Raw genomic sequence first — 25,743 nt, forward strand, 5'->3', positions numbered from 1 at the left:
ACTTGATAAATGAAAACAGAAGTTCTGCTAATTTGTGTTTTCATACTTTGTTATGATTCTCCAGATGCCATACAGACATTTTTGAAACTCTCAATATTATCTTTTCAAGTAAATGTGAGTTAAGATAATTTTATGTTTGCAACAAAAAGTAGAAAATAATAATTAAAAAATTGGATTGAATAACTCTCGGAAAAAATTGTTTAGAACTTCAGGCATTTTAAGTTTATTCAGACTAAGGACCTGGAAAATACAGGTTTTTCCTAGAATCCTAATTCCTTGAGATTTTCTCCTTTAAAATAGTACCTATCCATTAACTGAGTACCTAATAAAATTTTATAAAAATAGCGCAACTTTGTCATCAATATGCTCACCAAACCTTATCAGTGCAGCAGTAAGATATTTATTCGCTGGTAGATTTTTAATTTTACATAAAATTTATTTCTCTCAGATAATAAACCTACTAATGATGCTAAAAACAAAATGCTGTTAATAAAACAAACTAATGAAAAAAAAAAGTTATACTAACATATTCAAGAATTTAAACATTTACAACATTACTTTAACATTTTCAGTATCTATTCACAACAACTAGAATCACAAGAAGAAAAAAGATTTTTGTACTTGCAAATAAAATATATAAAAGAAGAAAACATGCTTTGAATTTGCTTATAGGCATTAAATTTGGTTCTTGTGATTTTTTTTCTTTTTAGTCTCATTTGGCACTACCCTGTCATCCATTTCTTATTTGTAGCTATCGTTATGGAAATGTTCCCAAATGAATTCAAACAAGTCAGTTAGCGCAAACTTTACTAAACAAACACATCCTCCTGCAGTTTCTAATAAATCACGACAAGCAATATTATGAATTTCATATTAATCTTTTGCTTATCTTAATTTAGCTATTGTTCGTATATTGTACATATCACGATCATGTTGACATTTTTCATAAAAACAATAGATGACAAATGCAGTTATTAAAAGTTAAAAGTACTATTTGACTGTTCCTTCACAAATCCGCATTTTTATTATTAAAATTTGAAAGAGCACTTAAATGGTATTTTTATACAAACAAGGCTATTAAGAAATTAAATTAAATGAGAATGAATGAATAACAATAAAAAAATTTTAAGAATGCCAATAGCATATCCAAAAAATAATTTTTTTAACTGTGCCAAGCTATTGATAGAATCTGATCACTGCTTTCCAGAGAAAAGCACAGTAAATTTAAATAAATTTAGAATACTAAGTCTTATTATATACCAAAATCTTTCACATACAGAAAATATTTAAGCTTTCTAAATAACAGTACATGCAGACTATAAGCCAAACTATAAGAATTTATTATAGCAAGAATTATAAGCAATCAAAAACTAAGTAGAGGTGATTGTTCTTTTTCATTAATTGAAGACATTATGATGACAAAATATATATGTTTCACATAAAATTACAGAACAAATGTGATTTGCTCTATTACAAAACTTATGTAAGGATAGAGTTTAATCATATATAAATTAGCAACTTAATATAAGTAATCAATATTATTTCTTTTTGAATATAAGTGTTCATAAAAACACATACGTACTTTTTTATATGCTTTATAAACAGTAGCATAGGAACCTTTGCCTAATTTCTCAGTAAATAAAAAATCAGGTAATGAGGGTAAGAGAGACATTTTAAAAACGGAATTCGAAATAATCAGCTAATTCAAAATATTACAAATTTGTATTAAAAATTAATACATCGTTGTTATCAGATAAAACATATTTTTTAGTAACATTTAAATCTAAATAGAGCATTTTATAATTTAATTACAGAGAATTAAATGAAAATGACATAAAAAAATTCCTAATGGAGATTTCCACTTTTCAGACCTTTCCATCCTGACAATTTGATTCAACTTAGAAGTTGGAAAAATATTATAAAAACTAGCAAAAGACCAAATAAAGAACGCAAACTGATAGTATTCCGTTTACTCGGTTTAATCGATGTCATATGTCGAATCAATTGTTATCAAAGTCAGCTGGTAAACAGTAAAAAATCTGTGAATAACATTAAATACAATTCCGGTTGCCCATTTTTGCGTAACTCAGTCACTATGATTAAGTGCAAACAAATTTTCGGTTTCAGTTTTCTTTTCATTTTTCGTTCAAAGCAAGAATATTCTTATAAGAATGGGTCCCGCAGTGGACTGATCGTTAAGACACGGTTCCCAGCAGATCACCGAAGTCAAGCATCACTGGCTACAATCAGTGTGCGGGTGGGTGACCACTTAGATCAGTCTGCGTAGGGACCGAGGGTGTGCGGTATTGGTCCTCGTTAAACTGTGCTACCGTAAAGTGCTCGACTTCGCGCGCAGGTCGTCGGGCTACCGAAGCGGGGTGCCATCCCCTCCGCATAGGATCAAAATTGTGATGGCATGTCTTCGGATCATCCTCCGGGATGTTTCCCAGACCGTCGCCAATAGCCCATTGTGCAGCTCTAGTGCGACGTAAATTAACAACAACAACAACAACAACAAATCTTATAAGAATGTCATCAAGTGTAAATTGCTCTTTCATAATTTTTTAAAAGCTAATAAACGAATACTATCAGAATTAGTATTTTTAAATGGTAAGTAGAATTTTTAAGTGGGAACAATGCCTATTAAAAAGAACGATGTTTTTTAATGAATTTTTAATGATTTTTACTTAGCTAAACTTAATAGACTTTTTTACCCTATTGAACATACTCAAATCTTTATTTTATCATGCTACATATATAAAAATTTAAGCATTTAGCACTTATATAGTACAAAATAAGAAAATAATTCAAAAGAATTAAAGCAATTAAAAACTATACTTCCAGTGGGAAAACACTCCATGCAGCTGAAATTCCAAACGAAATTGAAACAAAAGAAACAATGAAAAAATGAAAAATGAAAATCATGAAAAAAAATACGACAACCGACTGGCATCTTCAGGGGGTACCAGCTCTGGAAGCCATAAATGTAAAACCTTTTCTATCGAGAGAGCATGACAAATGTTTAAATTGCTCTCTCTCTGTACCCCAAAGGTTTTGCCAAAGAGTCCAGGGGAAAAAAATATAATACAAAATATAAAATACATTAAGCGAATACAAAAGTATAAAATCAAGACTAATACATAAGAACAAAACGTTCAAAAACTTATTTGAAAACAAATCCTATAACCAAATTACACTACTAACTACCAAGCAACAACTAAATTGAAATAAACGGGAAAAAAAACGAATTTTTTGAGCGTTTTATTCTTATGTATTAGTCTTGATTTTATACCTTTGTATTTGCTTAATGTATTTTATATTTTGTATTGTATTTTCTCTTCCTGAACTTTGGCAAAACCTTTGGGGTACAGACAGAGCAATTTAGACACTTGTCGTGCTCTCTTGAAAGAAAAGGTTTTGAATTTATGGCTTCTGGAGTTGGTACCCCTCGAAGAAGTCAGCTTCGGTTGTAGAATTTTTTCATAATTTTCATTTCAATTTTTCATTACTTCTTTTATATAATACATTTAATTTTTATGTTATCCATAATTTAATGTGCTTATACGTAGAAAAAAAATCCAAACTTGCTTTCATTTTTTTTTTTTTTAAATAATTCTGGTGAGTTTGAAGTGAAAATTTGGTTTAGTTATTTATGTAATAGCAATCGTTGGTGACAAATTTAGAAAGAACTCACTTTTTTGGCAGAAAATTTTAATAACAAAAATCTTTCGCATGGGCTTAATTAAATATAACTGGCATGCCATTTTAATTACCTGTTCAATAAATATTATTATTTAATTACCAATTCTTGAACGTTTTCTATTAAAATAATTACATTTCCTTTTTATTTAGGATTTTAAGTCTTTAGTTTTAGTTTATGAAAGAATAGGGTAAACCAACCAGTGAAGGAACACTACCCTGTGAAGGAACATTTCATATATATTGATTAAAAATAAGAATTTGAAAGTTCTTCTTTAGATTGATTGGTAACAATAGCTTACTGCCAAACAATCGGAAGTCATCTAGCAATGTTTTGGATTACCTGGTCACATAAACTTCTCTAGAAAAAAATTTAAATTTGTTATTATCTCTGCAACACCTTGTTTCTTTGAAAAAATTATAAGGTGAATGTTTGTATTTATATGTTTGAAGTGGAATTAATTGCATGTAATAGTTTTATTTTTCTCACTGTGAAAAAGAGAATTCAAAATATAGCTATTGAAGTTACATTTTATTATTTTTTTTAAGCATTATAGCATAATAAAGTACTGAGATAAGCTGGTGTTTATTCACTGGATCACCAAACGATGAAAAACCAGTGAAGGAACAAGAGTTCCTTTACTGGATTTTTTTCTAAGTTAATGAAAATAAAAGATAAACTTTAATTTTCTTGTACCTTAAGTGATGTTACGCCTCAAAAGTATTTTAAAAATACGAAAAACAACTTCTAACCAGTGAGGGAACAGTCATGTTCCTTTACTGGGCATAGATTTTCCAGTGAATGAACAGTATGTGTTAATATGTTGACACTTTAACTTTCAATTCATGATAACAAAAAAAAAGTTAACATTTTCCAAGTATTCATATGTTATAATTTCAAGAAGCCATCTTCAAACTTCAAAAGTCAGAGTGACTGAATTCTTTGACACTAATTTCTATCGAAAATGAAACTACAAAAGCGGTTTAATCTGAAAATCTGCGCCTACTAAAGCAAGAAAAAATAAATTTTAATAAACTTTTACATTTGTATGCCATATGCGCATTATGAATATTACCTATAATAAATATTTATTCTAGAATACTTGGTGATATTCTTATTAATTAAACTAATGACTTTCTCTTTTAACCTTGAATGCGTTAATTGTTATCTATCTTGATCATATGTTTCTCAAATTAACATTTATGGTTGATATAAATTTTATATTTTACCGGTAGAAATATTGTTGTTGTAGTAGTAGTTAATTTACGTCGCACTAGAGCTGCACGATGGGCTATTGGCGACCGTCTGGGAAACACCCCTGAGGATGATCCGAAAACATGCCATCACAATTTTGATCCTCTGCGGAGGGAATGGCACTCCCGCTTCGGTAGCCCGACGACTTACATGCGAAGTCGAGCACTTTACGGTAGAGCAGTTTAACGATACCGCACACCCTCGGTCCCTACGCAGACTGATCCAAGTTTTCACCCACCAGCACACTGACCGCAGCCAGTGATGCTTGACTTCGGTGATCTGCTGGGAACCGTGTCTTAACAATCAGTCCACTGCGGGACGTAGAAATATTGTAATTTAGAATATGAAAAGCAATTTTTTACACCGTTGTGACTACACTAGTGAGACAATTAAAAAAAAAGTTCCTTTTTCAAATTCAGCTTCCTTTTCCAAAATTGAATTCAGAGAGATGTTTTCAGTATCTCTCGGGGCTGCCTATGACTCTCCACACGTTAATGGTGAAGGCATGAGAAATGTTGCCATATGAAGAGAGTCTGCTCTGCGCCACCCGTTGCTCATTTGGATCGCCAATCTTATTATCGGTACTTATACCAGCGATCATTACTTGGATCCACTATTTTTTATCGGTATCACAGGGGAAGTGGCATACCCTGGAGGTCGATGGACGCAACTTCAAGAGGGTGATGTGTGGTGTATATAAGAATAAAAATATATTACATAAAATAAATAAATAATAAAGTGGAAAAATGAAATTTTCAAACACCAAAATTTTTTGAATGTTAGATTGTGTAGCAATTAAAGTACTTGTCCCGCAGTGGACTGATCGTTAAGACACGGATCCCATCAGATCACCGAAGTCAAGCATCACTGGCTGCGGTCAGTGTGCGGGTGGGTAACCACTTGGATCAGTCTGCGTAGGGACCGAGGGTGTGCGATATTGGTCCTCGTCAAACTGTTCTACCGTAAAGTGCTCGACTTCGCATGCAGGTCGTTGGGCTACCAAAGAGGGGGTGCCTTCCCCCCTGCAGAGGATCAAAATTGTGATGGCTTGTCTTCCGATTATCCATAGGGATGTTTCCCAGACCGTCGCCAATAGCCCATTGTGCAGCTCTAGTGCGACGCAAATGATTAAAGTACTTAAAACATAATTTTTTAATGCTTTATTGCAATTCATTTATTTATATATTTTTTTCTTAGAAACGACGACAGAATGAGACAGAGAATTCGATGAACAGATACAACTTGTTGATTGATTGCTGCTTTGAGAGAAGCCGGGAGGACGGAATTAAGATCACCGGACTTAAAGTACTGATCGTGAGAACTGTATTGATTGCTAATGCTGTGTTGGCATTAGCAATCAAAAGAATACAGACCGATGTCGTTTGTGATCGACACTGAGAAACAATGAGAGGAGAACAATGTCACAAATATCAAGTCAACTGTTCACTGTGTTCCATTCAAAAATCTTGGCGTGTTCATATCGATATGGACATTTCTGTCGAGAAAGGAGTGTTCAGATCACGTCCGAAAGTCACCAATGTGAGGCTTGTGTTATTGACATGTGTTATTGATTGATTATTATGTGTTATTGATGTCAACCTTCAGCTATGAAAAAATTCTCCAACTTATTATTGAGTTTACATGTTTTATATACTAGTGAATTGGAATTTTATTTTATTTTATTTTATTTTATTTTATAACCGTCGTTGAACAGCCGACCCAATTTCATGGGTTTACGACTACTTACGTTCAACTCCGTAGCCTTGTAAAATTGAACCAATCCAGAAGACAAGGAAACTCTTGGATCAGTACCCCCAGAGGTTTTGATTTGTTGTGGGAACATGGAGGACTTTGAGACTCAACAGATTTAACGTGCATCAGTCACCATTTACTACACGGGGAGTCTTTGGCCGGCGAGGATCGAACCCATGACCTCTTGGATATGGGCCCAGCGCCCTACCGACCAGGCTATCCCGGCCCCAGTGAATTTGAATTGAATAATTGTAGTAGTAAGCACGCTACAGGTCAAACAACACCTATAAAGGTTTCAAAGATATGATTTATTTCATCCGGTGTGACCGCACATTAACCCTTTGATGCAGATTTGACACTAGTGTCCCTTTAAAAAACATTTTTCTGTCGCTCTAATTAGAAGCAAAAATGCATTTTGGTATTTTTTAATTATAAGAAATAGTTTAGTAGTTATTAAAAAAGTCTGTTCGATTATCGGAATTATATGTGTACTAAAATGTAAAAATTGAAAAAAATATAGTTGGGATTTGTTTTTTGTTAAGGTCTTATTTTCATATTCTAGAATTTATCCATAATTGACTTTGTAAATTTAAGAAATTTCAGCTATTAATAACTGTTTTACTTAGATCTGAATAACAGCAAATTTGAAAGATTATTTTTCGAAAATGAGCTGCGTCTGGAAAATTTTACTTTTATTACAGAAAAAGATACCGACGTTTCATGCTATATTTCATAATCATAAATTACAGGACAGAATGAACAGAAGTGTTATAAAACATATAATTAAATTAAGAGTAATATAAAATTAAATTACCGTTGCTTTAAGAATTTCTTTTTAAACTATTTTTTTAAGGGTCAAGCAAGGCATAACAAAATTTTAAGGGAAATTTTCGCAGAATTATTTATTTAGAAACAAAATCGTGAGTCCATCCAAAATTGAATTTCTTTCTCTTTTAGAGTTTAAATGAATAATCAATATATATATATATATATATATATATATATATATATATATATATATATATATATATATATATATATATATATATATATATATATATATATATATATATAAATATTTCTCTTATGTAGCGCCATAACTAGTATATATCTCTATTTATTGATAGCACTACAGTTATCATTAATTTTATTACGTTATCATAAGTAAAAATTTATGTAGTGTTGAATAGTTAGTTATACGTTAAGTATTTAGAATAATTTTGTGAATTTAGGAAAATAAAAATTTAGTAACGAAATAATTATTTAGATTTACTTTTCTATCCTTTCCGAAAGGAAGGTAGAAATAATAAAATAAAAAGTGTTATGGCACCGCATATTGTCATACTAATTATTGGTGACAGAATTGAAAATCGATAGGTGCGTGAGGAAGTAGTACAGCGTGTAATGGAGCATTAAGAATAGTTTTCTGTCCTATCTCAGGACTGAGATGGAAGTAATTGCTGCCGACTATGCAGAAATACCTTGAATTCATACCTATGGTGGTTTGTGTAATATAATTTGTGTAGCTAGGTGATCATCAAAGTATATGTTTTATAGGATAATTTAAAAAGGGGACATAGCTGGGAGCCACGGACGACAATTATAAACTCTAAACCAAAATAAACTTTAAACAAACGAGATGGGATGAAGAAATGAACAGCTGTCACATTCACAATTAAAACACATCTCTTTTTTAGAAGCATAGTTTTAACAAAAAGAGCCGAAGAATAATCTATATTTCTCTTACACGGCACCAAAAAAAAGCCTCATTACAACTCCCCGAATGGCAACGTTAGAAAATCGATAAATGATTGCTGCTAAAAATGTCACATGGCAAATCTAGTTGAGGTGGCTCAACATATAGAGCTTTTAAAAACGGAAACAATAACCAGAGTGAGCATTATCAGGTTGTTCAATTCAGATTCATGCCCTAAAAACATGATATAATTTAATTTAAACTGGCTCAACATATAGCGCTTTTAAAAACGGAAACAATAACCAGAGTGAGCATTATCAGGTTGTTCAATTCAGATTCATGCCCTAAAAACATGATATTTAATTTAAACTGATTTAGTAATTAATTAATTAATTGAAGTGAGAATGCTTTATAAGGCCGCTGTTGAATTGATATTTTTCTACTGGAAGCTACCTAAACGTCTAAAAGTTTGTTTTGAATGCATTGAATTTTTTTATATTTCGCGTTTATTTATGCATTGAATTTTCACGTTTTAAAATGCAGAATATTAGTGAAGCTGCTAGGGCTTTTAAACGTAATGAAAGAAAACGAGTTCGAAGAGCCCCAAGAAAGTGTTGAGGAATGTTATGGAAGACGTAGATTGTGCAATAATAACTGTTCAAGATGTAACAGTAGATGTCGAAGAGTATAATATTGGCTCAATGACGGAACAATGTAGTTATTGTAATGCTTACTTCTGGGCCAAAGAAAGGAATTCTTCTGGCAAATATACGAAATGCTGCCACGATGGAAAAATTAATTTGCCTACACTAATGGACATTCCCGAGTTTCTGCAAAAATTATTAAGTGATAATTCGATTGAGGCACGAAATTATCGAAATCATATCCGGGAATATAATTCTGCTCTTGCTTTTGCATCATTTGGAGCACACATAAAGCCACCTCCTGGAAATGGACCGTATATTGTTTTCGGATTCATGATCAAATTTATCATATGGTGTCACCTTTGTAATGTTATTACAAAGACACCTAATGTTTTGATTTTTTCACCATGTACAATCTAAATAGCTAATATACATTTTTAAAAGCCAATAAGAACATTGATAGAATTCTTCTACACAAGTACAATACTATGTCTTTGATGATAAAATACTATGTCTTTGTGCTAGAATACTATGTCTTTGATGATAAAATACTATGTCTTTGATGATAAAATACTATGTCTTTGATGATAAAATACTATGTCTTTGATGATAAAATACTATGTCTTTGATGATAAAATACTATGTCTTTGATGATAAAATACTATGTCTTTGATGATAAAATACTATGTCTTTGATGATAAAATACTATGTCTTTGATGATAAAATACTATGTCTTTGATGATAAAATACTATGTCTTTGTGCTAGAATACTAAGTCTTTGTGCTAGAATGTTCATTGGCGAGCGAGCGCAGCGAGCTATGGTTCACGGCGTGAACCACATACGATTGCGTAGCAATTCTCGGGGGTTGGCGAGCGTTAGCGAGCAGGTGGCGGAGCCTCCTAGTTTTAAATAAACTGTCTAATTTAACGCTTAATATAAATAAAAATTATTAAAAAGCCTGTCTAATTTAATGCTCAATATAAATAAAATAATTACTAAAAAGGATTGTTTAAATTTCTGTGCTAGTCCCAATTTTTCAAGCTGTGAATATGCTATTGGATGGTAAATATTTGACAATTTATCAGCATTTAAATTTTGCCACCAATAGTAGTTGAGTGTGTATGAATTCAATATTTCGGCATATTTTTCTTGCATTTCAGCTAAACTATTCAAAAAGGTAGTATAACGTTCATTTTTCACTTAATCCCAGAAACTAAAGCTTTACTTCAGTACAGTTAAGAAATACTTTCTTTATCTGAAAGCTCTGATATTATAGTGACCTTGTTATTTGCAGCTTGATCATTACATTTACAGTTAGTATTGATGATAAAAAAAACAAACAGGAACACCCTTAATTTTATGCATATATGGTACTTGAGTTTAGCGAGATGTTCTTTTTTGTAAAAGGCACTTCTCCGACAACGCCTAGTCTAAAATATCTGCAGGTATAAAATCTAACGCTTAATTTTAAAAAAAATCTGCAGTTCAAAAATTAGTGCAAAAAATTGTAAGAAAGAGAATAAACATTTCAGCGTGACATTTTATTTACAAATTAATAAGATAAACAATGATGAATCGCCTAAAATATTTACAGCTATAAAATGTAAGGCTTACTTTTTTAAAAATTCTACAGTTCCATGCAAAAAAAATGTACTAAGAAATTAAAAGAGAATGAAGAACAAATACAACGTGACATGTTATTTACAAATTAATAGGATGAATAATTAATTGATTTTGTTCCCTGCAATGATCTTGTTTTTACACTAGTGAAGTTTTAAAAAATATGACTCATTGTTTCTAATTACTCTGATTAATTTGGTAAGTGATTTTCTGTAAGCTTCTGGTTGATATTGTAATAAAATGGCACACCGAAGAAAGCATCTCCAGTCACAACAGCCCATTATGAGGGCAGATTGCGAGACAAATCGTTTAATTGTTTTTCAACATTTTCCATCACAAGTGAAGTCACTTCCTGTGTTCTTTTTAGTAGTGAAGACACGACTCCCAGGCGAAATGTAATATTTTCTATGCGTTGACCAAAGTCCAATTGACCATTAGTAATGTCAAGCTTCTGTCGGCAGACGGGGCAAGAGTTAGTCAGTTCCAGCCAAGTGGTCACACAAAGTTTGTGAAAACTATGACCGCATGGCAATCGTTGCTTATCGGTGTCGGTTTCAGCATCTTGACAAATCACGCAATCATGCTGCTCATCGGTTGAATTGCTGTTTGAAGTTTGAATTGCCGTTTGAATCGGCTGATTTGCACTTGGAAGTCTAGAGCGATTTTTTATTCGATCGCTGGTTCTAAGAGGTCTCCTGCTGGTGACTGGACCATTATTTGTCCTTCGATTTCTACTTCCCCCATTGAGCCAGAGCTCAACTGGAAGCTCTTCTCCAAGAGCTCCAATTGGAGCTCCTTCTTGTGTGGAACAAGTACATCTGCCCCTCATTAGCTTAGATCTGTTTTCCTTGAGTCTGGCCTCATATAAACGGGAAAGGTTACTTTGTAAGCAATATCTGCAAGTTCCCATAATAAATGTTTTCCTTTTTAAAATCCTGAAATCAAAGAAATTTTTTTAAACAATATTTGGAATGAACATATCTAAATTATTAAAAGCATCTGAAATACTGTAAGGTCTTAAATGTTACACAGGGTGTTTCGTAATGAACACCCTTAATATACATTTATACAATCCATGTAAAATGTGTAAAATGAAGCAAATTAATATTTAAGAGAAAAAGGACAAGAATAAACGCTTCTAAGCAATAATTAATTCTTAAGCTAAGTAAGGATTCAAATTATCTAAATCCATCATCTTATCTTATTCGAAGATGAAATTTAAAGATGATCTGTAATTTGAAAATAGTACATTCAGTCTTAATGGAAACATAAATTGTTCTTTTGATTTTAATAAGTCTCCTTTTGCACTTTCAGATCATATTTTGAAAACATTGAAACATATTTTGAAACAAAGTTTGAAAACATTTTTATTCTTTTTCACTAGAATATAAGCGTGGGACCCTCAATATTTAACAGATGAGTCATTTTCGCAAGGATTCTAAACATAGTTATTCTAGAACAAACCGTATTCTCATGCTACCAGACTTACTATCTCGAGTTGTGTATAAATATATTAAAAATTTATTACAAAAGTAAATATTGGAGCCTACACTGAGAATCGACCCGCAAGCATTTTGAAAATGAAAGCAGATATCCTACGATATGGTGAAACAATTTAAAAATTTTCTGGGCCATAATCAAAAATTAAACGTAAAAAGATTAAATAAAGTATTTGTCTAAGTTTTAAGCAACTATAAACAATTACTTAAAACTTAAAAATATCATTCTAACAATATTATGTTAAATAATAAAAAAATGAAAAATATATAATGTACAGTGTGCAACATAAAACGGATCACCACGAATAACTTTTGATCTAATAATCGTATCTTAACGTTTTAGGATTCAATATTAAAGGCTCGAGAGGGGGGGATTTAAGTAAACTAATTTATTACAGCAATTGGTGCATACAAGTTTGAAAAAGTAAACAGTTTTTTTTATCTTGGTTCTGAAGTCAACATTAATGGCAATATCGCACCCGAAATACAAAGAAGAATCAAGTGCAAGTAAATGTTTTTATGGATTAAAAAATATTTAAAATCAAACCTACTAAAAAGAGATACTAAACTGTTAATTTATAAATGCTTAATCAGACCTATCCTAACATATGCCTCAGAAACTTGGACAACAGCACAGAAAGATGAGAATTCCTTGGGAATCTTCGAACGTCGGATCCTAAGATCCATTTTTGGGGGCAAACAAGTTGATGGTACTTGATACAGACGTTCAAACTCAGAACTCTATCGGGCTTTTAGAGAGCCTAATGCTGTCAAGTATGTAAAAATCCAAAGAATTAAATGGGCTGGTCACATCATTCGAATGAACAGAGAGCGTTCGATAAACATAATCTTTTTGGCTCAGCCCATCGGATCAAGGCCCAGAGGTCGACCAAAGATGAGATGGGCCGACTGCGTGGAAAGAGACTTCAGTCTTAAAAGTCTCAAACTGGAAGACAACTGCCAGGCGGAGGCAGGCCTGGAGGAAGTTTATTGAGAAGGCCAGGGCCCACCCGGGGCTGTCGTGCCATTGAGGAAGGAAGGAATTGATTACAGCAGACTATATTCAAAATTATGAAACCAGGACATAAAAATCTAATTTTTCTGAACAAACATTCGGTTTTTCCCCCGACGGATTCCGATTTCTGACCCCTGGAATATAGAGGGTTACTTCAATCTGAGAAATATGGTTAAAATAGTTTGATCAGGAGAGCGGTCCAAATTTTGGCCCCTTTAATGTAAATTTTACTTTTTGCGTACTTCACCTGATCGAGAACTTTAAAGCGAATTTCTTAGCAGACAATTTTAAAATTCGTTTATCCAAAATTAAATCCACACAAAATATAACGTTAAGTAAATTATTATTGTTTTTTATTATTTAATTTAATAAAAGTCGGAAAGAAATTAAATTGCTAGGTATATAATTCTTACACACTTTTAAAGAATATATGTAAAATACACAATTTGAGCGAAATCCCTTGAATAGTCAAATTTTGCATTAGTCGTATTTTTAAAATTAGATTAAAGTTCTTTAGTTCAGATTTTGATTTGACATTACTTTCCCTAATAATTATGTTAAAAAATTTTATACGTTACAATTCAAAAATTTTTCGATTACTGTTAAATAAAATAAATATCTATTAAAATTTTTATTTTGCATGGAATTAATTTTAGGATCAATAAACTTGCACTGTGTGTAAATTTTTTTTAAAAATTTGCTCATCCTCCAGATTTGGTGAAATACGCAAGAATTAAAAATTAACAAAGAGTTCAAACTTTGGACTACTCCTGACCCAACTGTTTGGGCTATAGTTTGAAGGTAAGAAATATGATTCCGTAGAATAAAAGTTATGATTATTCAGAGAAAATACGTTTTTGTGTCTGATTTCGTAACTTAAAATATCGTTGCACGATTTAATTAGCATATTTAAATCTATTTAGGTTTAGATTGTGTTGTAAATACTCAGCAGTTCTCAAATCAAAAAAAAATTTCTATCGCAAGCCAAAAAAAAAAAAATATATATATATTGTAAATAATTACGAAAAAAAAAAAAACTCTCCCCGGAAGAAAATTTTGATCACAATTTGAAAATTTTGATTTGTAAATTCATGTTCAGAGTCCGAAAAAACCTTAATAAAAAAAAAGTATACTTTTTCAAAGTAAAATCCATGGGCTTCTTAAACATGTTGCACAAAACAATCATTTTTACGCTGTGTTTAGTAACTAATTTAAAATTATGACTGCTGGAAGAATGTTTTAAGGAATACATACAGAGTCTATTAGTTTTTATTTCATTTTTGCAGTATAATTTATACCTAACATATATAATTTATACTTAACATCTAAAATGTTTTATTCAGTCTATTAACTTGTTTTCCAAAATAATATTGTATACAATACCAAAATAACCAAAGAGAAATTCTATATTTTGATAATAATATATTCTACATAGCATTCACTCAATCTTACGATTTGTTTGGCAAGCCATTTGAAATTATGAATGCTCAAAGACTTGAAGAACACATTTCATTTTTACTGTATAATTCATGATTTCGATAATTCTTCTAAAAGCGAAATTTAACATAAGGCAAACATTTAACGACAGGGAAGAAGAAAAAAAATTCTTCTCTTATATAATTACTTTCTTCTTAACTTAACAAATTTTCTATAACGAAATCAGAATAAAGTAAAACCTAAATAATTTTTAAATTGTTCTTTAAAAGAGAAACGCAATTACATTTGATGAATTAGAAAAAAAAGATAGGAATGCGAAAAATAACGCGTGCACAAACAAAATAAACTTTTGAGAAAATATTAATGTCAAAGTTTTCTTTATAGAAAAAGAAAGATTAGAAATAATTTTTTAAATTAAAGCGTTATCTATATCAATCGTAACACTAAAAATTAAATTTATGGAACAAAAAAAAAAGAAAAAAAAGGGTGTACTCACAAAGAAAATATTCATTTGAGAAAATATTAAAAACAGTGCTTAAAATGAAAAGAAAATTAACTTATAGTTAAAGAATATTTTACATGAATCATAATACTGAAAATGAAAAAGACTATAATGGAAAAATAATGTGTACGAAGCTGTTACTAGGTCTTTATAAGAAATAAAAGTTTTTCAACATCTTAATAAAAATATATTAATAATATGCTATATTTAATAGTTTAATACTAAATGATTCCTCTTACCTATAATGATACTTCACCTTTTAATAAATCACTGAAGAAGAAAATCCGAATTTTCTCGTATCACGTTCACACCTTTAATTTTTTGTAACAGCACGTGTATATTTAGTTATATCACTCTCTAAAATATGTCTTTCTGCACTGGTGATGTGGGCAGGCTGTGCTGGCGATGTGTAATTAATCACTCTACATTAATGACGTATCTGATGACGTCCCGATAGACAGCCTCATTGTGATTGGCTAGAATAAACTTCCAATATACCTCCAATACCTCATGATCTCTTTGGAGATTTAGTGCCGATGGCTAACCAAATTTGCATAAGTTGCGTTAATTGTGAGAAACAAATAAAATTGGAGCCTCCCTGGTTGAGCGGTATCGCCCGCCAACGCTGTGCAAAGCGCGGAGGTAGCGGGTTCGAATCCCCCGTAACCCTTGATGTATCTTCGTGAACTGTTCTATCTGTCTTTCTACTTGACAAAGGTTTGTAAGCCTAAATTGAGCACATAGGCCTACAAATGTATGTCATTTCAAAAAGTTACAGTTAATTTACGTCGCACTAGAGCTGCACAATGGGCTATTGACGACGATCTGGAACGCATCCCTGAGGATGATCCGAAGACAAGACATCACAATTTTGAACCTCTGCAGAGGGGATGGCACCCCTGCTTCGGTAGCCCAACGACCTGCACGCGAAGTCGAGCACTTTACGGTAGAACAGTTTAACGATACCGCACACCCTCGGTCCCTACGCAGACTGATCCAAGTGGGTCACCCACCCGCACACTGACCGCAGCCAGTGATGCTTAACTTCGGTGATCTGCTGGGAACCGTGTCTTAACGATCATTACACTGCGGGACTCATTTCAATAAAGCAATAAATAAAATTATTCCGTGATCTCCCTGGCCGAGCGGTATTGCTCGCCAAACTTTGTGCAAAGCGTGGAGGTAACGGGTTCGAATCCCGCTGTTACTGTTACCCTGGATGTATCCTCGTGCTGTAATTCTCTGTATTGCGCTATCTGTCCTTCGATTTGACAAAGGTTTATATACCTAAAATTGAGCTATCAAGCCAGCAAATATACGTAAATCCAATATACCAATCCAATAAAATTATTCCGTGATGTCGGATACTATCTGAAATTTCTTTCTGAGCCACGGTATTCACTTTAAAGAGTCGTATTTTAAAGTACCCACAAAAAGTTTCTTAGTGAGTTGCAACTAGGGAAATTATTAATTAGTATTTTGAAAAGTTATGCATTTCTTTTCCCTGAAAAATATTTTTACATCTACGGGTATCAACATTTTACAAACGATTTCAATAATTCAATTAAAAATAATAAACTAATAATTTCTAATAAAATATTCATTTTTAACAATCTCAAAATTTTAAAACATTATAAAAATATTGTTAAAAATCAGGTTATATTAAAAAAATTATCTAGTTGAGAACGAGAACAAAAGAGAAAACAGTTATTTCTAGGGTTTCACTATTTTTTTCTATTTACTATCAAAGTATGCGAAGGCAATGGCTGTGGGTTCGAATCCCGCTCAGGGCATGGATGTTTCTCACTGTGTTGTTCTCTATTGTGTGATGTGTGAATGTGGCCCACCCAATAAACGGGTATCTGTAGCAGCGCTGGTAATGTTGATCGCCTCCGTTACTTATTAGGTTCACAGGTGCCCACTGGGTAACGTTAAATGAGTAATACTTTCGGCATCTTTCTGAGCGAAGGAAATAAAAGTTCAAAACCTGCCATTATAAAAAAAAAGCAAACTGTATTTTTTAAATATATATCTTCATATAAACGAAAAAATATAATCTAATTGTTATAATAAATTTAATAATGCAAATTTTGAGCAGAGATAATGAAGTGGAGTTGATACAATGTTACACGTAACACATATCAATTATAATTACTTAAAATAAAGTATTAGTAATTTATTTAAAGATATTATTAAAACAATACATTTTGTATATAATATTAATAATTTAGTACTTATTTTATTGAATTTCTAAGGGGGCGCATTCTCTTGTCTTTTAGCGTGTTTATTCCCTTCTATATTAATTTGTCCCGCAATGGACTGATCGTTAAGACTCAATTCCCAGCAGATCACCGAAGTCAAGCATCACTGGCAGTGGTCAGTGTGCGGGTGGGTGACCACATGGATCAGTCTGCGTAGGGACCGAAGGTGTGCGGTATCGGTCCTCGTTATACTGTTCTACCGTAAAATGCTCGACTTCGCGTGCAGGTCGTCGGGCTACCGAAGCGGGGTTGTCATCCCCTCTGCAGAGGATCAAAATTGTGATGGCATGTCTTCGGATCATCCGGGGATGTTTCCCAGGCCGTCGCCAATAGCCCCTCGTGCAGCTCTAGTGCATCGCAAATGAACTACAACAACAACAACAACATCTGTATTATTTTTTTATTGTTGTTGTTGTTGTTCATTTACGTCGTGCTAGAGCTGCACAATGGGCTTTTGGCGATGGTCTGGGAAACATCCCTGAGGATGATCCGAAGACATGCCACAACAATTTTGATCCTCTGCAGAGGGGATGCCACCCCCGCTTCAGTAGCCTGACGACCTGCACGCGAAGTCGAGCACTTTGCGATCGAACAGTTTAACGAGTACCAATACCGCACACCCTCGGTCCCTACGCAGACCGATTCAAGTGGTCACCCACCCGCACACTGACCGCAGCCAGTGATGCTTAACTTCGGTGATTTACTGGTAACCGTGTCTTAACGATCAGTCCACTGCGGGACTTTTAGAATGGTTTTTATTTAGAATGGTTGAAATTTATTGACTGAATAATTCATTTATGCAATAATTTTAATTTTTTAATTAAAATTCATGTTTACTGGTTCCAATAAAGTTTCAATAAAATTTATGGTTTCAATAAAGTTTATAAAATGGGAAACATCTCATGAATTGTAATATTACATTCAATATTAAATCATTATTAGATAATCAAATTTATCAAGATAATGGATTAAGATAAATTTATTAAGATTTGCTTCACTAATAAGACTGTGGCGGAAAGATACACCGGAAGTTTGCTATTCTCCTATTCGCTTTCAGAGAATTTGTAATTACTCCAACTGGGTTAACATTACTTTTTACAACTATATTATTTTTTTTAGCCATGATGGCTGTTCAGGGTATAGAGCGTTAGTCTTCCAATGAGGAGAACCGGGTTAGTATCCCAGCGATGGCTGGTTGATACGAATTCCGCAGCCGACTTGCACCAACCACAGTGCTGACGTAAAATATCCTCAGTGGTAGATGAAACATGGGTTAGAGTTCCCTTGCCGTCAGGCTGACAGTGGGAGGTTTTCGTAGTTTTTCTCTCAATGTAACGCAAATGCGGGTTAGTTCCATCAAAAAGTCCTTCACGAAGGGAAATTTCTCCCAATGTTTGATCCTGGAGCTTCCTTGTCTTCTGGATTGGGTTCAAAATTACAATGCTACATAGTTGAACATTAGTAGTTTTAAACTCAATAAATTGGATCGGCTGTTCAGCGTCGGTTATCAAATAAAATAAAATTATATTTTTTGAGCCGTGGTAAGAGTATCTGCCACCCGCCTCCCAATGAGGTGAACCGGGTTTGAATCCCATCGATGGCATGCCGATAGAATTTCTCACCGACCACAGCGCTAACGTAAAATATCCTTTGTGGTAGACGGATCATGGGGTAAAGTCCCCTTTCCACCAGACTAATCGTAGGTTTTCGTTTTCATGTAACGCAAATACTGGTTAGTCCCATCAAAAAGTCCTCCACGAAGACAAATTTCTCTCAATACTTGATTCTAGGAGTTGCCTTTTCTTCTGGTTTGGGTTCAAAATTACAAGGCTACGGAGTTGAACATTGGTAGTCGTAAACCCTAAATTGGATCAATTGTTTAACGACGGTTATAAAATAAAATAAAATTTTATTTCTAACCCTTATCTATGCTATTACAAACTGATGGTAGATCGAAAATGAATCTGGTTTATGTCCTTTATTTCATAGTTAATACGTTACACTGGGGAACATACTTTTGTGCTGCATATAAACGAAAACTTGATCTCGCCTAATTTGGGTGTTGAAATTTCAAAACTAAAATAAGATTTGCTCCTAAAGCTAAAATTTTTTTAAATGTCCTTTTTATCCTATTTACTATAGATTAAATGTACACGTTTAAATATTTTATATATAACAGAGAATAGCATAAATGTTGTAACAAACTTCCAAGAAAGTTATGGCACATCATCAGGATAAGAATTGCATAGGAACCCATGACAGGAAATGTCATGGGAGCGGTTGGAAATACTTTCGCTATTATGACCTGTTCAGAAGTGCACCAAGAAACAATTCGTAATATGAAAGCTGCATATGCAGCATTTTTGGCTATGGACTCCTATGTGATAGTACGTAATTGCTGTGATGTGTTATAACTCTCCTAGAAGTTTGCCGCAATATTTACTTGACCCTTGGTATGTACATAGTTTTTAAACGTGTACATTTCTACAAAAAATAGACTAAAAATGTCTCTTAAAAAATTGTAGCTTGGAGAGAGGAATTGGTTGCAGATGTGTAATCAGCGACGTAAAAATATTTAAGATCTATTAAAAAATCTCAGGCAACAGAAGGAAAAAAAATTGTTTATGCATAAGATAATTACCAATTTCTTACAGTAAAATTTTTTAAGACCTAAAAAGATCTAAAAAAAATTCTGGCATTAAAAAAATTTGACCGCATTCGTACTTTAAAAATCCATGAGCAAGTAAATGTATTGAGTTAAATTAGCTTTTAATCATAAAGAAATTTTGCAGTTCAATATTTACACAATTGTTATAAGTTGAGCCATTATTCCTTCTTTAAAAAAAATGAGGCCTGAATTCAGCGAACCGACAGAAAAATATTGATACATCAAATTCTGTCGCTCCTTCTCAATTTCTCTTCTATAACTTTCAAAAAATAATAATAAAAAAAGATTTTTTTTAAAAAAAAATCGACTCTTATTCTCAAAATGTTGCTATTTTATTAAAATTTCTATGTTTTAGTAATTATCTTAAAAAACTGTAATTCTTCTTTAATTCTTTTATCATTGTTGCTAACTTTAATGAGCACAAAATTTTTTTTTTTAAAAAAAGTAACAGTGCTGGAAAAAAATATACAGTCGAGCAAAAAGTCGCTGAATATGAAACGTCAATGTTATAGCTGAATATGAAAAGGTAGAGCAAATACTTGCAAAGGTAGTACCATACTTTCAAAGGTTATACTTGCAAAGGGAGAGCAAAATTCGCATTATAATTTTATTTGTATTCCACATAACAAAATCATGGCAAAATTGACATAACCATTGAAAATCAACTAAGTATAAAGTCAATACTAATTTCGTTATAGTCGGGCTTAAAACATGCTAGAAAGCGTGGTACAAGAAGCATATCTGAGTTGTGTAAAAGCAGATTTTGGTAGTTTGCACACGCAATACAATGCCAAGGAAAACTAATTTAATGGAACGAGGTAGAATTTTAGTTTTGAAGAAATAAGCTTAAGTTGTTCTCACGTTACGAGAAAAATAAGAAGGTCCAAGGCTTCAGTTAATAGTTACCTCATGATTTCTGAAAGATATGGCAGTAAACAGCGTATTGGAAGACCAAGGGAAAAAAGACGAATCTGGCTTGTCACGGTAAGATGTCATCTGCTCAAATTTAAAATGAAATGCAGTTACCTTGCAGCTGCTACACGGTTAGAGATTATTTAAGTAATAATCTGGAGATTCAATTTAAAAATATTAAACGAAAACTTCCGCTAACTAAATTGCACAATGATACTTAAGATTTGCCAAAAAAAAAACATCTTAAGAAAGTTACGAATTTAGGTGACGTAGTCTTTTTTCTGATGAAAATAATCTTAATTCGGATGGACTAGATGGCTATATATATTTTCCGTGCGACTTGCAAACTGAACCACACTTATTTACGTCAATTGGGTGGTCGGTTATGGTTCGGACCGTTTTCGCAGCAGACGGTATAACTTCAATTATACATCTTTATACAAACTAAAATGAATTCAATTATGTATCAAGATGCACTCAAGAGCCAAAACATTATGACCACCTCTTAATAACGAGTTGGCCCACATTTAGCCCACAACACAGCTGCAACCCGCCTTGGCATGGATGCCACAAGTCCTTGGTAGATGGCCGGAGACAAAGAGTACCAGATGTTTAAGCAACGGTCACGCAAATCCGAGATATTGCGACTTAGTGGTCTTTGAACTCTGAGCTGCCGTTCCATGACATCCCAAATGTGTTCTATCGGATTGAGATCTGGTGAGTTAGGCTGCCAGGACATTAACTGTAATTCAGTTCCTGGAACCACTTCAACACAATTTGAGCAATGTGACACGGGGCGTTATCCTGTTGGAGAATTCCATTTCCAGCTGGAAGAACAGAGGCCATGTAAGGGTGTAACTGGTCCGCAATGATGTTCAGATACCCTGTAGCATTCATGGTCTGCTCTACCGCAACCACGGGTCCCAGAGACGCCCAAGAGCACGTTCCCCAAAGCATAATACCGCCACCGGCCCGTGTATGACCTACTGTACATTGAGAGAGCAACTGTTCGCCTGGAAGACGGCGTATCCTGACTCGGCCATCGGCGTGATGAATGACAAACCGTGATTCATCTGTCTAGGCATCTCTCTCCCACTGATCCATGGACCAATCGCGATGTTCCCGGGTCCAACGCAGGCGTAGTTGGCGATGACGCTTGGTCAGCAAAGGCACACGAGCAGGACGTTTGCTACGTAGCCCCATATCCAACCGTGTCCGCTGAACAGTGTGCTCTGATACTATTCTACTTGACCCTGTATTGTATTGGGCTGTCAGCTGAGCCACTGTCTGGCTCCGATTTCGCTTCACCAAGCGAGACAATCTCCGCCGATCGTTTTCTTTGATAGCGTGTGGACGTCCAACACCATGTCGTCTACTGCTGGTTTCACCGTCATTCATCCTTTTTGCCTAAGTACTAACAACTGTAGATCGCGAACAACCCACGAGTCGTGCAGCTTCGGAAATACTTGTTCCGAGCCTTCGAGCCATTACAATCTGCCCTCTATCAAAGTCGCTTAGATCTGCAGCCTTTCCCATCACATACAGAACTAAGTGAAAGAATGATTCTTTAAACTCTCCAGCAACAGTTAAATACCACTTCCACCTGATCACATGCCTTCCACGTCATCCAAGAGAGTTCATTGCAAAATGTAGGGGTGATCATAATGTTTTGGCTCTTGAGTGTATATTGGGCAATAATTTATTGCCTGTTGTTCCTCTTATAACATCCGGAGACTGGTCTTCCAAGAGGGCAATTCATACTTCATATTCAACTAAATCCTGGATGAATGCAAAATGAGGTTAGATGCATTGAGTGGCCATTCCGTAGCCCAGATCTGAATCTGGCGGTAATCCTTTGGGGCATATTACAAAGAGATGTTTACTGATCTGGCTGACAATTCAAGAGCAAGTCGAATATGATCAATGCAATCAAGATGCCTTGGAACAATATTGATGCCAGCATTTTATCAGTGGGTCCATGAATGCGAGATAGATAAATGTAATCGAAAAGAAATGATTTCACATTGATTACTGATGTAATAATTGCACCGACTTTATACTTTGTGTTGAAATCTTATTATGACACACAAAGTGACGTGTATTTTGCCATGAATTTCATTTCGCTTTTGATTGTATTATGTCATAATCTGACTATACTATAAAACAATACAATATAAGACCTTAATTTTTACGCTTTATTGGTTTCTTTAAGGGACGTTATACTTTTTTTCAAGCACCGTGTTTATCTTTTTATTTGCAAAAACGATTCATATTTAGAAAAATAAATAAATTAACAAGATCAGATTGCTCTGTAAATTTATAAAAGTTAAAATCGCTTGATTATTTAAACTTTGCAATTTTTCTCCTAAGGGATATTATAAGGATGTAGAGGACAGCAAATGCGCTGGATATTTAGAAAAATAAATATAAACATAAATAGAAAAAATACTGATCAGATTGCTCAGTAATTATAAAAATTAAAATCGCGTGATTAACTAAACTTCGCAAATTCCTCACCAAAGGGTTATATTATTACGGGGATGTAGAGGGCTGGAAAGATGCTGCGTATTTAGAAAAATACATAAATAAAATACCGATCAGATTATTGTTTAATTCCTTAAAGGTTGAAATCGCGTCATTATTTAAACTTCGCAATTTGCCACCAAAACGGTTAAACTTATAAGTAAAAAATTTAAAATGACAGAAAGTAGATTCGAACATAAACAAATGGTTTTTTATATTTAATTTCATTATTATGAATGTTCAATTTCGTAAACCTGGAGTGTATTTTTAAAAAAGCTATAGATCCTAGGTACCCAACCTATTTTGAATCCCCGCCCACTTTGCAAGGCGAAAAATGTGTTTTATGTTCCCTTACAATAATAATAATAAATAAGTTTTTTGTCCCATTTTAAGAATTAATATTTTTGTTACGGTGCACTTCTACAGGGTGGTACAAATAAAAAAGGCCCGCAGAACATAAATTCAAGTTCCTGGTAATAACAAGCCACAGCAAATAGGCAAAATATTGCTTACCTGCTTACAGCAGAAGTTGAAAAGGACCACCATTCATTCCTTGGCACTTTTGGACACTGGTCAGCAAGTTGCGAAGCTGGGCTTCGGAAATTTTTATAATCTGAATCTGTAATTCTTGGATACTATTAGGGGATGGCTGCAATTCCCCTGAAACTGTAGTGTTCCCCCACTAACATTAATAACTGACTGATAGGTCAGATGATCAGCTAAGGCCTACACGAGACTCGACAAACTGCAAATAACTATGCTAAGGAGTGAAGATTGTATAAATGTGATACATGGTATTAAGCGGGCTATATACTGCACCCTCTGTTGTAATGTGTGTACCATCTTTACCAGTGCCCTGATTAACTCCCACTGACACAGCCCGCAATACGATCTAAACTTGTTTCGATTGGTTACATGCATACATTCACGTCCAATAGTATTATTTGCTCCACCCAGTGAAACTACGCCTTCAAAACTGTTTTTGCTGGTATGTCACGAAAGAAAACACTAGAATGAAAGCGATGATTTTAAACTATACACATTATCTTACCGCGAAGAAATCGGGGTGAGACTGCCAATTTCCAGACATCAAAGTGAGGTTTCAAAACGGACAACTAACTGAAATATTTTGAAAGTTATAAATTTTTTTCTTCAACATCCCCACTTTTCTAACTAGATGAAAATTATCAAAATCACTGCCTTATTCTCAGTTTTCGAAATTTTTTATATTTTTATGAACCCTGGTAATGCAGCATTGGAGCAAGTCTTGAACATTAATAAATAAGTCCACAAACGCTTTTCATTTTCACAAAAATTGAACTTTTCTCCATACTGACGTTTTGCGCCATTCTTAAAATAAGCATAAACAACGCTGACTAAAGATAGGCTAAACGTGACCAAACATTTATGAGCAGTCACAGTTATGAAAGTAGCATAAAAAAATATAATTTCATTTGACAACGGAGCCTTCGAAAACAGTCTAAAGTTACTGAAAATAGATCTAACTTCAAGACTAAGACCTAATAACATAGACCTAATAACATATCTTCCTCTTACTTACTCCAAAAAAATAAAAAGCAAAGCAAAATAATATCAGAAAATACAAAATCTAATATTATATAGCATCAAAACTAATGCAAAATAATATTATGGCGAACGCTAAATAATATTTATTTTCATAGAATCTAATATTATATAAGGCTGAGCAAACAGCGACCTCTTGTATCTTTCTAATATTAGAAGTTGTGCAAGATAACGTTAGATTTTGCCGCTTTTCTGATGTTATCTAATATTAGGTGCTACTTGGGAGCGGAGCCTTCGAAAGCAGTCTAAAGTTACTGAAAATAGACCTAACAGACAATGTCTCTATATTAGAAATGATTTTACGCTAGTTTAGATAAAAATAATTTTTAAATGCTTGCATAAAAATAAACTCAAAACATCACTTTGAAGTTGGAATTGAATGCATTTTTAAAATTTGAAATAAGTGATGCTGTTAACTAAACACATTTCGCTTTATAACAGAGAAACTGTTGTAAAAAATCAACGACCTTCGAAGTCTTCAATTGTTCTTATATGTTAGTACGATTATTCGTAAGGAATATCATATATAAGATTTTATAGGTAAATTAATTTTCTGATAAGCATATTTTTTTACATTATTTTGTTGTAGATTATTATAATTAATGCATAACTACTTGTTTTGAAATGAAAGTATACAAACTAAGTTATTTTCGACAATTACAGATTTCTAGATAT

The 25,743-nt window shown here is 33.4% G+C and overlaps 2 protein-coding genes across 4 annotated transcripts in view; both read right to left on the reverse strand.

The window, feature by feature from the left end:
- LOC107447815 (serine/threonine-protein kinase ULK3) overlaps window positions 1-2,097 on the reverse strand; it is a 31,862-nt gene extending 29,765 nt beyond the window's left edge. The window contains exon 1 of one of the 2 annotated variants that reach the window (XM_043053950.3): window positions 1,583-2,097. In XM_043053950.3, coding sequence (XP_042909884.1) covers window positions 1,583-1,672 — 90 coding nt within the window. In that variant the 5' untranslated portion in view covers window positions 1,673-2,097. The remainder of the gene's footprint in view (window positions 1-1,582) is intronic. The other variant, XM_071187059.2, reaches the window with a different exon arrangement.
- An 8,476-nt stretch (window positions 2,098-10,573) lies between these two features.
- On the reverse strand, window positions 10,574-15,622 carry LOC107447814 (uncharacterized). 2 transcript variants are annotated; one of them, XM_016062841.3, is made up of 2 exons: window positions 15,360-15,622; window positions 10,574-11,602 (listed from the first exon to the last, which is right to left on the reverse strand). In XM_016062841.3, the coding sequence occupies exon 2, from the start codon at window positions 11,575-11,577 to the stop codon at window positions 10,948-10,950; it is 630 nt and encodes a 209-aa protein (XP_015918327.1). In that variant the 5' UTR covers window positions 11,578-11,602; window positions 15,360-15,622; the 3' UTR covers window positions 10,574-10,947. The 2 variants fall into 2 exon arrangements, with proteins under 2 accessions (XP_015918327.1, XP_015918328.1); XM_016062842.4 differs by having other exon boundaries at window positions 15,377-15,524.
- Between the last annotated feature and the right edge of the window lie 10,121 nt (window positions 15,623-25,743).

This window comes from Parasteatoda tepidariorum, chromosome 9 (genome assembly GCF_982258835.1).
Source record: "Parasteatoda tepidariorum strain Cologne lab strain chromosome 9, Ptep-v5.0, whole genome shotgun sequence".
Lineage (NCBI taxonomy): Eukaryota > Metazoa > Arthropoda > Arachnida > Araneae > Theridiidae > Parasteatoda > Parasteatoda tepidariorum.